We start from the raw sequence: 15805 nt of genomic DNA, 5'->3' as shown, positions 1-15805 counted from the left end.
TGGAGCAAGCAGGGGAGAACCAACCCTCCATTCCACAGCAGAGCAGGGGAGCCCCATACCTCCATACCACAGGAGAGCAGGGGAGAACCAACCCTCCATTCCACAGCAGAGCAGGGGAGCCCCATACCTCCATACCACAGGAGAGCAGGGGAGAACCAACCCTCCATTCCACAGCAGAGCAGGGGAGCCCCATACCTCCATACCACAGGAGAGCAGGGGAGAACCAACCCTCCATTCCACAGCAGAGCAGGGGAGCCCCATACCTCCATACCACAGGGGAGCAGGGGAGAACCAACCCTCCATTCCACAGCAGAGCAGGGGAGCCCCATACCTCCATACCACAGGAGAGCAGGGGAGAACCAACCCTCCATTCCACAGCAGAGCAGGGGAGCCCCATACCTCCATAACACAGGAGAGCAGGGGAGAACCAACCCTCCATTCCACAGCAGAGCAGAGGAGCCCCATACCTCCATACCACAGGAGAGCAGGGGAGAACCAACCCTCCATTCCACAGCAGAGCAGGGGAGCCCCATACCTCCATACCACAGGAGAGCAGGGGAGAACCAACCCTCCATTCCACAGCAGAGCAGGGGAGCCCCATACCTCCATACCACAGGAGAGCAGGGGAGAACCAACCCTCCATTCCACAGCAGAGCAGGGGTGAACCAACCCTCCATTCCACAGCAGAGCAGGGGAGCCCCATATCTCCATACCGCAGGGGAGAACCAACCCTCCATTCCACAGCAGAGCAGGGGAGCCCCATACCTCCATACCACAGGAGAGCAGGGGAGAACCAACCCTCCATTCCACAGGTGAGCAGGGGAGAACCAACCCTCCATACCACAGGTGAGCAGGGGAGAACCAACCCTCCATACCACAGGTGAGCAGGGGAGAACCAACCCTTCATACCACAGGCGAGCAGGGGAGAACCAACCCTCCATTCCACAGGTGAGCAGGGGAGAACCAACCCTCCATACCTCCATACCACAGGAGAGCAGGGCAGAACCAACCCTCCATACCACAGGTGAGCAGGGGAGAACCAACCCTCCATTCCACAGGTGAGCAGGGGAGAACCAACCCTCCATACCTCCATACCACAGGAGAGCAGGGGAGAACCAACCCTCCATACCACAGGTGAGCAGGGGAGAACCAACCCTCCATACCACAGGTGAGCAGGGGAGAACCAACCCTCCATTCCACAGGTGAGCAGGGGAGAACCAACCCTCCATTCCACAGGTGAGCAGGGGAGAACCAACCCTCCATACCACAGCAGAGCAGGGGAGAACCAACCCTCCATACAACAGCAGAGCAGGGGAGAACCAACCCTCCATACCACAGCAGAGCAGGGGAGAACCAACCCTCCATACCACAGCAGAGCAGGGGAGAACCAACCCTCCATACCACAGCAGAGCAGGGGAGAACCAACCCTCCATACCACAGGTAAGCAGGGGAGAACCAACCCTCCATACCACAGGTGAGCAGGGGAGAACCAACCCTCCATACCACAGCAGAGCAGGGGAGAACCAACCCTCCATACCACAGGTGAGCAGGGGAGAACCAACCCTCCATTCCACAGGTGAGCAGGGGAGAACCAACCCTCCATTCCACAGGTGAGCAGGGGAGAACCAACCCTCCATTCCACAGGAGAGCAGGGGAGCCCCATACCTCCATACCACAGCAGAGCAGGGGAGAACCAACCCTCCATACCACAGCAGAGCAGGGGAGAACCAACCCTCCATACCACAGCAGAACAGGGGAGAACCAACCCTCCATACCACAGCAGAGCAGGGGGAGAACCAACCCTCCATACCACAGCAGAGCAGGGGAGAACCAACCCTCCATACCACAGCAGAGCAGGGGAGAACCAACCCTCCATACCACAGCAGAGCAGGGGAGAACCAACCCTCCATACCACAGGTGAGCAGGGGAGAACCAACCCTCCATACCACAGGTGAGCAGGGGAGAACCAACCCTCCATACCACAGCAGAGCAGGGGAGAACCAACCCTCCATACCACAGGTGAGCAGGGGAGAACCAACCCTCCATACCACAGGTGAGCAGGGGAGCCCTATACCCCCATACCACCGGAGAGCAGGGGAGAACCAATCCTCCATACCACAGCAGAGCAGGGGAGAACCAACCCTCCATACCACAGGTGAGCAAGGGAGAACCAACCCTCCATACCACAGGTGAGCAGGGGAGAACCAACCCTCCATACCACAGGTGAGCAGGGGAGAACCAACCCTCCATACCACAGCAGAGCAGGGGAGAACCAACCCTCCATACCACAGGTGAGCAGGGGAGAACCAACCCTCCATACCACAGGTGAGCAGGGGAGCCCTATACCCCCATACCACCGGAGAGCAGGGGAGAACCAATCCTCCATACCACAGCAGAGCAGGGGAGAACCAACCCTCCATACCACAGGTGAGCAAGGGAGAACCAACCCTCCATACCACAGGTGAGCAGGGGAGAACCAACCCTCCATACCACAGGTGAGCAGGGGAGAACCAACCCTCCATACCACAGCAGAGCAGGGGAGAACCAACCCTCCATACCACAGGTGAGCAGGGGAGAACCAACCCTCCATACCACAGGTGAGCAGGGGAGCCCTATACCCCCATACCACCGGAGAGCAGGGGAGAACCAATCCTCCATACCACAGCAGAGCAGGGGAGAACCAACCCTCCATACCACAGGTGAGCAAGGGAGAACCAACCCTCCATACCACAGGTGAGCAGGGGAGAACCAACCCTCCATACCACAGGTGGGCAGGGGAGCCCTATACCCCCATACCACAGGAGAGCAGGGGAGAACCAACCCTCCATACCACAGCAGAGCAGGGGAGAACCAACCCTCCATACCACAGGTGAGCAGGGGAGCCCCATACCTCCATACCTCCATACCACAGGAGAGCAGGGGAGCCCCATACCTCCATACCACAGGAGAGCAGGGGAGCCCCATACCTCCATACCTCCATACCACAGGAGAGCAGGGGTTACAGGTGAAGTGAGAGAGGAGGGTTAAGCCATGTAAGCCCCCACATTCCCCCAAAAATCTATATCAGTAGCCACAGAATAGGAGAGACACTGTAACACTAGATTACAAGGCTATTGCCATAGGATTAGGAATTATAATAATGTATAGGATCTCTATGGTTAGGAATTATAATAATGTATAGGATCTCTATGGCTACTACCATGAAAGAGGCGCTGTTCACATCCTGTACAGTAGGATGGGTTGTACAATGTACAGTAAAACACCAGTGGAGGCTATGCTATAAGGATTGGGCGGATACACACACACATGCACGCACGCATACACACAAGTCTAGACACAGACACAAGGCAGAATGGGACCTGTGGTCTGGTATTCTGTCCTAAGATCAGATATTAAACTCAAACTCCGGTAGTCACACGTTCCCTGAGACCTCTTAATAAAAGCTAACACGAATGCCATTCGTTCCATGTGGGAGGTCAAAGCTCATCTTTTCTTTGCTTTTCCCTACTGAGCAGAATTCCTGTTCAAATCAATCCACCCTACTGTCACACACTACCAGCAGTAACAGCATTGGTATTCCATGCCTTCACCACATTTAACGGCCCAAGCTGATGTTGTTCTCCTGTGGTGGGAAAGAGGGGGATGTAGGGAGGGAACCGGACTCTCCACGGGGATACAGAGGAATGGTCCGCTGTGATCTAAACAGAAACCGAAGACGAGGTGTGGGAGAGGAGTGCGAGAGCGAGGGGGAGAAAGAGGTTGGAGCGAGGGGGGGTGGTAGAGAGGTAGAGAGAGGGGGAGCGAGGAGAAGTGGTAGAGCAATAGAGGGAGAGGGACCGAGGGAGAGGATTAGAGAGAAAGAGTGACTAAGAAATAGAGAGTCTGGACATGGGGGGTCAGGAAGAACTAGCAGGTCTGGAAATGGGGGGAGGGGGGGTCAGGAAGAACTAGAAAGTCTGGACATGGGGGGGTCAGGAAGAACAAGTGAGTCTGGACATGGGGGGGTCAGAAAGAACTAGTGTGCCTGGACATGGGGGGGTCAGGAAGAACAAGTGAGTCTGGACATGGGGGGGTCAGGAAGAACTAGAGAGTCTGGACGGGGGGGGGGGGGGGGGGGGGGGTGGGGGGGTCAGGAAGAACTAGAGAGTCTGGACAGGGGGGTGTTAGGAAGAAGAACTAGAGAGTCCGGGCGGACGGATGGGCGTCAGGAAGAACTAGAGAGTCTGGACAGGGGGGATCAGGAAGAACTAGAGAGTCTGGACAGGGGGGGATCAGGAAGAACTAGAGAGTCTGGACAGGGGGGTGTTAGGAAGAAGAACTAGAGAATCTGGACAGGGGGGATCAGGAAGAACTAGAGAGTCTGGACAAGGGGGTGTTAGGAAGAAGAACTAGAGAATCTGGACAAGGGGGTGTTAGGAAGAATAACTAGAGAATCTGGACAGGGGGGTGTTAGGAAGAAGAACTAGAGAATCTGGACAGGGGGGTGTTAGGAAGAAGAACTAGAGAATCTGGACAGGGGGGATCAGGAAGAACTAGAGAGTCTGGACAAGGGGGTGTTAGGAAGAAGAACTAGAGCATCTGGACAGGGGGGTGTTAGGAAGAAGAACTAGAGAATCTGGACAGGGGGGTGTTAGGAAGAAGAACTAGAGAATCTGGACGGGAGGGGGGGCGTCAGGAAGAACTAGAGAGTCTAGACGGGGAGGAGGGGTCAGGAAGAACTAAAGAGTCTGGACGGGAGAGGGGGTCAAGAAGAACTAGAGAGTCTGGACACGGGGGGGCGTCAGGAAGAACTAGACAGTCTGAACACGGGGGGGCGTCAGGAAGAACTAGACAGTCTGAACACGGGGGGGCGTCAGGAAGAACTAGACAGTCTGAACACGGGGGGGCGTCAGGAAGAACTAGACAGTCTGAACACGGGGGGGCGTCAGGAAGAACTAGACAGTCTGAACACGGGGGGGGGGGCGTCAGGAAGAACTAGACAGTCTGAACACGGGGGGGGGGGGCGTCAGGAAGAACTAGACAGTCTGAACACGGGGGGGGGGCGTCAGGAAGAACTAGACAGTCTGAACACGGGGGGGGCGTCAGGAAGAACTAGACAGTCTGAACACGGGGGGGCGTCAGGAAGAACTGGACAGTCTGAACACGGGGGGGCGTCAGGAAGAACTAGACAGTCTGAACACGGGGGGGGGGCGTCAGGAAGAACTAGACAGTCTGAACACGGGGGGGCGTCAGGAAAGCAATTCAGCTAATGACCTCCGAGATGTGCAGTGTCTGGTAAAGATGCCGCAAAAGACCGAACCGAACACTGCTTAGCTCTGACACACACATTCAATCTGCACTCACCCACACACTGTATGGACAGACAAACAGAAGGACAGAGCAGGGCAGACTTACCGGGGACGTATGTATCCAGGTTGTGGTTCCTGGCAGTACAGGAGGTGTGTGTAGGGGAGCCGAGCTCTGATTGTGGAATGCGAGGGCTCTCCCCAAACTTTGCTTTCCGCAGAGGGGCTGGGAGCAGAAAGCACACAAACACACACACACAATGAGACAGAACACACACAGGGACAAAGAACACCCAAACGATGAGAGACAGAGAGAGAGTGGGAGACAGAGAGAGAGGGGGAGACAGACAGAGATGGGGGAGACAGACAGAGATGGGGGAGACAGACAGAGAGAGAAGGGAGACAGACAGAGAGAGAGAGAGAGAGAGAAGACAGACAGAGAGGGGGGAGACAGACAGAGAGGGGGGAGACAGACAGAGAGGGGGGAGACAGACAGAGAGGGGGGAGACAGACAGAGAGGGGGGAGACAGACAGAGGGGGGGGAGACAGACAGAGAGAGAAGGGAGACAGACAGATAGAGGGGGAGAGAGAGAGAGAAGACAGACAGAGAGAGAGAAGACAGACAGAGAGGGGGGAGACAGACAGAGATGGGGAGACAGACAGAGAGAGAGAAGGGAGCCAGACAGATAGAGGGGGAGACAGACAGAGAGAGAGAGAGTAGACATACAGAAAGGGGGAGCAGAAAGAGGGGGGAGACAGACAGATAGAGGGGAGCCAGACAGAGAGAGCTTATGAAATTGCGTTGGCACGTTGAAATGACTAACACACAGCAAAGCTTATTCATGTCAACTCATTTGAGTTGGATCACAAGTAACTGGTCACAGATACAACTTTAGCTCAAGATTGTTACAGTGACATAGTATACAGAACAACAAGAGCACAGCTGGCACCAAGCCAATACCTCCCTACCAGGGCTCTCCAACCAGCTGACACCAAGCCAATAGCTCTTATACCAGGGCTCTCCTACCAGCTGACACCAAGCCAGTACCTCCCTACCAGGGCTCTCCAACCAGCTGACACCAAGCCAATAGCTCTTATACCAGGGCTCTCCTACCAGCTGACACCAAGCCAATACCTCCCTACCAGGGCTCTCCATCCAGCTGACACCAAGCCAATAGTTCTTATACCAGGGCTCTCCAACCAGCTGACAACAAGCCAATAGCTCTTATACCAGGGCTCTCCAACCAGCTGACACCAAGCCAATAGCTCTTATACCAGGGCTCTCCAACCAGCTGACACCAAGCCAATAGCTCTTATACCAGGGCTCTCCAACCAGCTGACACCAAGCCAATAGCTCTTATACCAGGGCTCTCCAACCAGCTGACACCAAGCCAATAGCTCTTATACCAGGGCTCTCCAACCCCACCCTCCTGTAGGTTTTCACTCCAACCCTGTTCCTGGAGTGCTACCCTCCTGTAGGTTTTCACTCCAACACTGTTCCAGGAGAGCTACCCTCCAGTAGGTTTTCACTCCAACCCTGTTCCAGGAGAGCTACCCTCCAGTAGGTTTTCACTCCAACCCTTTTCCAGGAGAGCTACCCTCCAGTAGGTTTTCACTCCAACCCTTTTCCAGGAGAGCTACCCTCCAGTAGGTTTTCACTCCAACCCTGTTCCAGGAGAGCTACCCTCCAGTAGGTTTTCACTCCAACCCTGTTCCAGGAGAGCTACCCTCCAGTAGGTTTTCACTCCAACCCTTTTCCAGGAGAGCTACCCTCCAGTAGGTTTTCGCTCCAACCCTGTTCCAGGAGAGCTACCCTCCAGTAGGTTTTCACTCCAACCCTGTTCCAGGAGAGCTACCCTCCAGTAGGTTTTCGCTCCAACCCTTTTCTAGGAGAGCTACCCTCCAGTAGGTTTTCACTCCAACCCTTTTCCAGGAGAGCTACCCTCCAGTAGGTTTTCACTCCAACCCTGTTCCAGGAGAGCTACCCTCCAGTAGGTTTTCACTCCAACCCTGTTCCAGGAGAGCTACCCTCCAGTAGGTTTTCACTCCAACCCTTTTCCAGGAGAGCTACCCTCCAGTAGGTTTTCACTCCAACCCTGTTCCAGGAGAGCTACCCTCAAGTAGGTTTTCACTCCAACCCTGTTCCAGGAGAGCTACCCTCCAGTAGGTTTTCACTCCAACCCTTCTCTAGGAGAGCTACCCTCCAGTAGGTTTTCACTCCAACCCTTTTCTAGGAGAGCTACCCTCCAGTAGGTTTTCACTCCAACCCTTTTCCAGGAGAGCTACCCTCCAGTAGGTTTTCACTCCAACCCTGTTCCAGGAGAGCTACCCTCCAGTAGGTTTTCGCTCCAACCCTTTTCTAGGAGAGCTACCCTCCAGTAGGTTTTCACTCCAACCCTTTTCCAGGAGAGCTACCCTCCAGTAGGTTTTCACTCCAACCCTGTTCCAGGAGAGCTACCCTCCAGTAGGTTTTCACTCCAACCCTGTTCCAGGAGAGCTACCCTCAAGTAGGTTTTCACTCCAACCCTGTTCCAGGAGAGCTCCCCTCCAGTAGGTTCTCTCCAACCCTGTTCCAGGAGAGCTACCCTCCAGTAGGTTTTCACTCCAACCCTGTTCCAGGAGAGCTACCCTCCAGTAGGTTTTCGCTCCAACCCCAGTTGTACCTAACCTGATTCACCTTATCAATCAGATAATTATTAGAATCAGGTGCTCTAGCTCTAGGGTTAGAGCGAAAACTTACTGGACAGTAGCTCTCCAGGAACAAGGTTGGAGAGCCCTGTCCTATACATTACTCCTACAGTTGCATGTGCAATGCAGGAAATGTAAAACTTGTAGTGTATTTGTCTGAAGTTTTTAATTTCCACTTTGACATTTCAGATTGATTTTCCCTGACAAAGAATGTAACAACCCCTTCAAAAATGTCCATTGATTATAATCTACATAATAATTTACATTTCCTGTCGCTGCAGGATTATTTTCCTGCTGTAGCAAACTGGCTCAAAATAAGATCCTACATCAGTATACATTACCCAATCACCTAATCACATTCCTCGGGCAGTTTTAACTGTCAGTAGATAAAGGTGATAATTACAAAGAAAATAACATAGAACAGAACGTCAAACATCCTCAGACTTCTATTGAATAATCATCCTCTAAATTTAAGAGCATTGAAAAATGTAAATGTCTGTCAACCTGCCTAGTGACACAATCAAATCAAATCAAATGTTTTTCATCACATGCGCCGAATACAACAGGTAGACCTTACCGTGAAATGCTTACATAGAAGCCCTTAACGAACAGTGCAGAATGAGAAAATATTTTCTAAATAAACTAGTTAAAAAAAGTAACACAATAAAATAACAATAACGAGGCTATATACAGCAGGTACCGGTAGCGAGTCAAATAAAATAAAAATGACTCAAGTAAAAGTGAAAGTTACCCAGTAAAATACTACATGAGTAAAAGTCAAAAGTATTCCGTTTTAAATATACTTAAGTATCAAAAGTAAGAGCACAAATAATATTTTATTCCTTATATTAAGCAAACCAGATGGCACAATTATTATTTAAAAAATGTACGGATAGTCCATCAGATCAGAGCAGTGCTTCTCAATTGTTTTCTGTTACGCCCCCCCCTAGGAAGAAGTAAACATTTCGCGCCCCCCAACTCTCCGCCGCGACTGTAAATAGTATCATTTGTCTATAAAATTGTTATAAGTACACCTCTGCATAACGTTGTATCCTTATTAACATTAAAGAAAAAAGAAAGAAATATAGATCAACTTACAACAAAGAATAACTTTATTAACATTGTTTTTTAGTCTGTAACAGAAAAGACTTAAAGTGCATCGATTTGCCTGAAATGTAAAAAAAAATTCAAGCCTTATCTAAACTGTAAACATTTTTTTACCATTTGTGTCACGTTCCTGACCTGTTTTCTTTTGTCTTGTATTTATTTAGTTGGTCAGGGCGTGAGTTGGGTGGGTTTGTCTATGTGTGATTTTCTATGTTGGGATGTTTGTGTTCGGCCGGGTATGATTCTCAATCAGAGGCAGCTGTCAATCGTTGTCCCTGATTGAGAATCATACTTAGGCAGCCTGGGTTTCACGGGTGTTTTATTCCTATGTCAGTGTTTGTGCCACACAGGACTGTTTCGGTTTTGTCACGTTGGTTGTTTTGTATTTTGAAGTGTGTTGTTGACTTTCATTAAATAATGAACACTAACCACTCTGCGTTTTGGTCCTCTCCTTCTGTCAGCGAGGACAGCCGTTACAGAAACACCCACCACCAAAGGACCAAGCGGAGTGGAAAAGGACAGCAGCAGCAGCAGCGCAAAAAGGAGAATTGGACATGGGAGGACGTTTTGGACGGCAAGGGTTGCTACACATGGGAGGAGATCCTGGCTGGAAAGGATCGCCTCCCATGGGAACAGCTGGAGGCAGCTCGGAGAGCAGAGGCAACCGGAGAGAGGAACCGGCGGTATGAAGGTACGCGGCTAGCACGGAAGCCCGAGAGTCAGACCCAAACATTTCTTGGGGGGGGGGGGCACACGCGGAGTGTGGCAAAGCCGGGTAGGAGACCTGAGCCAACTCCCCGTGCTTACCGTGGAATGAGAGGGCGTCGTACTGGTCAGACACCGTGTTATGCGGTGGAGCGCACGGTGTCCCCAGTATGCGTGCTTAGTCCAGTGCGGGCTATTCCACCTTGCCGCACTGGCCGGGCTAGGTTGGGCATCGAGCCGGGTGTCATGAAGCCGGCCCAACGCTTCTGGCCTCCAGTGCCTCTCCTCGGGCCGGCGTACATGGCACCAGCCTTACAAATGGTGTCCCCGGTTCGCCAGCATAGCCCAGTGCGGGTTTTTCCACCTCGCCGCACTGACAGGGCTACGGGGATCATTCAACCTGGTAAGGTTGGGCAGGCTCGGTGCTCAAGAGCACTTGTCCTCCTTCACGGTCCGTTTTTTCCGGTGCCACCTCCACATACCAGTCCTCCGGTGGCAGCCCCCCGCACCAGGCTGTCTCTCCGTCTTCTCTCTCCAGTTGCTCCCACCTGTCCAGCGCTGTCAGAGCCTTCCTCCTCTCCAGCGCAGCCGCTGTCTGAACTGTCTGCCTGCCCAGCGCTGTCTGAGCTGCCTGCCTGCCCAGAGCCGTCCAGCCAGGACCAGCCAGAGCCGGCCAGCCAGGATCCGCCAGAGCCGGCCAGCCAGGATCCGCCAGAGCCGGCCAGCCAGGATCCGCCAGAGCCGGCCAGCCAGGATCCGCCAGCCAGCCAGGATCCGCCAGAGCCAGCCAGCCAGGATCCGCCAGAGCCAGCCAGCCAGGATCCGCCAGAGCCAGCCAGCCAGGATCCGCCAGAGCCAGCCAGCCAGGATCCGCCAGAGCCAGCCAGCCAGGATCCGCCAGAGCCAGGCAGCCAGGATCCGTCCCTCAGTCTGGTGTTGCCCCTTGTTCCGGTGTTGCCCCTCGTTCCGTTGTTGCCCCTCGTTCCGGTGCTGCCCCTCGTTCTGGTGCTGCCCCTTAGTCCGGTGCTGCCCCTTAGTCCGGTGCTGCCCCTTAATCTAGTGGGGTTAATTTGGAGGAGGCTACGGAAGAGGGGATTGACTATGGTGGGGTGGGGACCACGACCAGCGCCAGAGCCGCCACCGTGGACAGACGCCCACCCAGACCCTCCCCTAGAGTTTATGCTGGTGCGCCCGGAGTTCGCACCTTAAGGGGGGGTTATGTCACATTCCTGACCTGTTTTCTTTTGTCTTGTATGTATTTAGTTGGTCAGGGCGTGAGTTGGGTGGGTTTGTCTATGTGTGATTTTCTATGTTGGGATGTTTGTGTTCGGCCGGGTATGATTCTCAATCAGAGGCAGCTGTCAATCGTTGTCCCTGATTGAGAATCATACTTAGGCAGCCTGGGTTTCACGTGTGTTTTGTGGGTGTTTGTTCCTGTGTCAGTGTTTGTGCCACACAGGACTGTTTCGGTTTTGTCACGTTGGTTGTTTTGTATTTTGAAGTGTGTTGTTGACTTTCATTAAATAATGAACACTAACCACTCTGCGTTTTGGTCCTCTCCTTCTGTCAGCGAGGACAGCCGTTACAATTTGATACTGAAAAATAAAATAAAATATAATCAATAAATAATAATAAATTCAAATTGATCAGCAACATTAACTCAGGAGCACAATATATGAAACACTTTGACCTATAAAACAAAAATGAATAAAACAATTTGTGCTGATTTTTTTTTAATCAAAATGAGCAAGTCATAGTTTTTATTTTTGCAGCACTTGCGTCATCCAGCATGACAGAGACCATGTCTAATGCTGCAGGCAGTATCAGCTCCTCTGCTATGGGGTGTTTTTTTTTGCACTGAGCAATTTGGTACGCCACCTTATATGATGCTAACAGTGCTCGCTGGTTTACTGAAGTAGCATTCACAAAGCGGGACGATTGTTGGCAATATTCGGCACGTTTTTGCTGAAAACCCAAGCGGCTTATCAGCGTGATTGGGGTGTAATGTCTTTAAGTGACGCCTTAATTTATTTGGCTTCATGCTGTCCGCTGCCAACATTTTTAGACACAGTAAACATACCGGTCTTTCCTCGTCTCCCACCGTAGTCACAGTGAAGCCAAGCGCTACATACGCGTCGTCATATTTCCTCGTCTTAGCTTTCGGGAGACTTACGTTTGTCTCATTATCTCCGTCTCTCCGCCTTTCTTTTCATCCCTGTTAAATATTTGTGTCTCTTAAGGGTTTGTTATCTGCACTTCATATCTCCTGCTCTGTGCTGTGTGCTCTTGTTCGGTGCAACAAAAAAAACTACTCCCTGCGGCAAAAAAAAGCATGTTCCCCCGGGCCCCAGGGGGGCGCGCCCCACTATTTGAGAAGGACTGGATCAGAGGCATTAGGATGACCAGCAATGTTCTCATGATAAGTGTTTGAATTGGACAATTTTCTGTCCTGCTAAAGCATTCAAAATGTAATGAGTACCTTTGGGTGTCAGGGAAAGTAAAAAGTACATTATTTTATTTCGGGATGTAGTGAAGTAATATTAAAAATTGTCAAAAATATAAATAGTAAAGTACAGATACCCCAAAAAACTGCTTAAGTAGTACTTTAAAGTATTTTTTACTAAAGTACTTTACACCACTGGTCAGCGCATGCTCTGAGTACACGTCCTGGTAATACATCTGGCCCTGCGGCCTTGTGAATGTTGACCTGTTTAAAAGTCATCCGGAACAGATGGTGCTCTCATGCATGGTTCAGTGTGGCTTGCTTTGAAGCTCGCATAGAAGTCATTTTGCTTGTCTGGTAGGCTCGCATCACTGGGCATGCTCGCGTCACTGGGCTTGGGGCTGGGCTTCCCTTTGTAATCCGTAATAGATTGCAAGCCCTGCCCCATCCGACGAGCGTCAGAGCCGGTGTAGTAGGATTCAATCTTAGTCCTGTATTGACGCTTTGCCTGTCTTGATGGTTCATCGGAGGATATAGCAGGATTTCTTATAAGAGTCTGGATTAGTGTCCCGCTCCTTGAAAGTGGCAGCTCTAGCCTTTAGCTCAGTGCGGATGTTGCCTGTAATCCATGGTTTATTGTTGGGATATGTACGTACAGTCACTGTGGGGACGACGTTGTCGATGCACTTATTGATGAAGCCGGTGACTGATGCGGTATCTCCTCGATGCCATCGGAAGAATCGCGGAACATATTCCAGCCTGTGCTAGCAAAACAGTCCTGTAGCTTAGCATCTGCATCATCTGACCACTTCCGTATTGAGCGAGTTACTGTTACTTCCTGCAAATGACATCCATTTTGGGAATGTATTGACACCTGACTCAGACACCGGCAGCGAACAGGCAACCTTTACGAGAAAGGAAAGGTGCCGAAAATGTTAGAATGTAAAAAATTCTGGGGTGGCGGATGTCTAGGAACATTATGTTCCGATGTGAATGTGACATAACACAGGTCAAATCTGTTTGGCTTAGAATATAGTAGAATAGAATACAGTAGAATATAATACAGTAGAATAGAATACAATATAATTAAAATAACACATGACTTCCTCAAGTGAGGTGTACACTGGAACAGTTTAAAAGACTTTAATGTAATAGCTCGACATGCTCTGAACTTGTAATGTTATGCCGGCAATGTTATGTTGCAATGTTATATTGTAATGTGGCAATATTATGTACAGTATCAGTGTGCCAGGAAGGACCTTACCAGCAATACATTATCAGTGTGCCAGCCAGGAAGGTCCTTACCAGCAGTACATTATCAGTGTGCCAGCCAGGAAGGTCCTTACCAGCAGTACAGTATCAGTGTGCCAGCCAGGAAGGTCCTTACCAGCAGTACAGTATCAGTGTGCCAGGAAGGTCCTTACCAGCAGTACATTATCAGTGTGCCAGCCAGGAAGGTCCTTACCAGCAATACAGTATCAGTGTGCCAGCCAGGAAGAACCTTACCAGCAATACTGTATCAGTGTGCCAGCCAGGAAGGACCTTACCAGCAGTACATTATCAGTGTGCCAGCCAGGAAGAACCTTACCAGCAGTACCCTATCAGTGTGCCAGCCAGGAAGGACCTTACCAGCAGTACATTATCAGTGTGCCAGCCAGGAAGAACCTTACCAGCAATACTGTATCAGTGTGCCAGCCAGGAAAGACCTTACCAGCAGTACATTATCAGTGTGCCAGCCAGGAAGAACCTTACCAGCAGTACATTATCAGTGTGCCAGCCAGGAAGAACCTTACCAGCAGTACATTATCAGTGTGCCAGCCAGGAAGAATCTTACCAGCAGTACATTATCAGTGTGCCAGCCAGGAAGGACCTTACCAGCAGTACATTATCAGTGTGCCAGCCAGGAAGGACCTTACCAGCAATACTGTATCAGTGTGCCAGCCAGGAAGAACCTTATCAGCAGTACATTATCAGTGTGCCAGCCAGGAAGGACCTTACCAGCAATACTGTATCAGTGTGCCAGCCAGGAAGAACCTTACCAGCAGTACATTATCAGTGTGCCAGCCAGGAAGGACCTTACCAGCAATACTGTATCAGTGTGCCAGCCAGGAAGAACCTTACCAGCAATACTGTATCAGTGTGCCAGCCAGGAAGAACCTTACCAGCAGTACATTATCAGTGTGCCAGCCAGGAAGAACCTTACCAGCAGTACATTATCAGTGTGCCAGCCAGGAAGAACCTTAACAGCAGTACATTATCAGTGTGCCAGCCAGGAAGGACCTTACCAGCAGTACATTAGCAGTGTGCCAGCCAGGAAGAACCTTACCAGCAGTACATTATCAGTGTGCCAGCCAGAAAGAACCTTACCAGCAGTACATTATCAGTGTGCCAGCCAGGAAGAACCTTACCAGCAGTACATTATCAGTGTGCCAGCCAGAAAGAACCTTACCAGCAGTACATTATCAGTGTGCCAGCCAGGAAGGACCTTACCAGCCAGGCAGTGACAGAATGATGTATGGCAGCAGGCAAATCCACTCAGCTAATAAATATCTACATGCAGATGCACGTAGTTGGTAAGTAGATATTTGAGACATCCTCTGTGAGTAGTATGTGTGGTAGTGTGGGAATTTGGTAGTGTGGTAGTGTGGGAGTGCAGACGATTGGTAGTGTGGGAGGGTGGGAGTGTGGTAGTGTGGGAGGGTGGGAGTGTGGTAGGGTGGGAATGTGGTAGTGTGGGAGGGTGGTAGTGTGGGAGGGTGGTAGTGTGGGCGTGTGGTAGGGTGGGCGTGTGGGAGGGTGGGAGTGTGGGAGGGTGGTAGTGTGGTAAGGTGCGAGGGTGGTAGTGTGGGAGTGTGGTAGGGTGGTAGTGTGGTAGGGTTGGAGTGTGGGAGGGTGGTAGTGTGGTAGGGTTGGAGTGTGATAGGGTGGTAGTATGGGACTGTGGGAGGGTGGTAGTGTGGTAAAGTGCGAGGGTGGTAGTGTGGGAGTGTGGTAGGGTGGTAGGGTGGTAGTGTGGTAGGGTTGGAGTGTGATAGGGTGGTAGTATGGGACTGTGGGAGGGTGGTAGTGTGGTAAGGTGCGAGGGTGGTAGTGTGGGAGTGTGGTAGGGTGGTAGTGTGGTAGGGTTGGAGTGTGGGAGGGTGGTAGTGTGGTAGGGTTGGAGTGTGATAGGGTGGTAGTATGGGACTGTGGGAGGGTGGTAGTGTGGTAAAGTGCGAGGGTGGTAGTGTGGGAGTGTGGTAGGGTGGTAGGGTGGTAGTGTGGTAGGGTTGGAGTGTGATAGGGTGGTAGTATGGGACTGTGGGAGGGTGGTAGTGTGGTAAGGTGCGAGGGTGGTAGTGTGGGAGTGTGGTAGGGTGGTAGGGTGAGAGTGTGGTAGTGTGGGAAAGAAACCGAAACAATAAACAAACAGCTCATGTCTATTTCCCTCAGACAGACATTGTAAAGCCAAGGCTTTAGGAAAAATAACAAGAAAATGTCCTGCAAAACATTCCATTGAGTGAGTCCATATGAAAGACATGGACTCCTACATGAAAGTCCATTAAGACACAAGCTGGGCTTTGAGCAAACTAATGAG

At 51.4% G+C, this 15805-nt stretch overlaps 1 protein-coding gene across 1 annotated transcript in view; it reads right to left on the bottom strand.

The window, feature by feature from the left end:
* Nucleotides 1–4671: 4671 nt before the first annotated feature.
* LOC120039728 (protein TANC2-like) overlaps nt 4672–15805 on the bottom strand; it is a gene marked incomplete at its 5' end in the record, with an annotated part of 221089 nt that continues 209955 nt past the window's right edge. The window contains 2 exons of the mRNA XM_038985132.1: nt 4672–4727; nt 5395–5511. Coding sequence (XP_038841060.1) covers nt 4672–4727; nt 5395–5511 — 173 coding nt within the window. The remainder of the gene's footprint in view (nt 4728–5394; nt 5512–15805) is intronic.

Source organism: Salvelinus namaycush, unplaced genomic scaffold, assembly GCF_016432855.1.
Source record: "Salvelinus namaycush isolate Seneca unplaced genomic scaffold, SaNama_1.0 Scaffold296, whole genome shotgun sequence".
NCBI lineage: Eukaryota > Metazoa > Chordata > Actinopteri > Salmoniformes > Salmonidae > Salvelinus > Salvelinus namaycush.
This window is presented reverse-complemented; position numbering and strand designations above follow the sequence as displayed.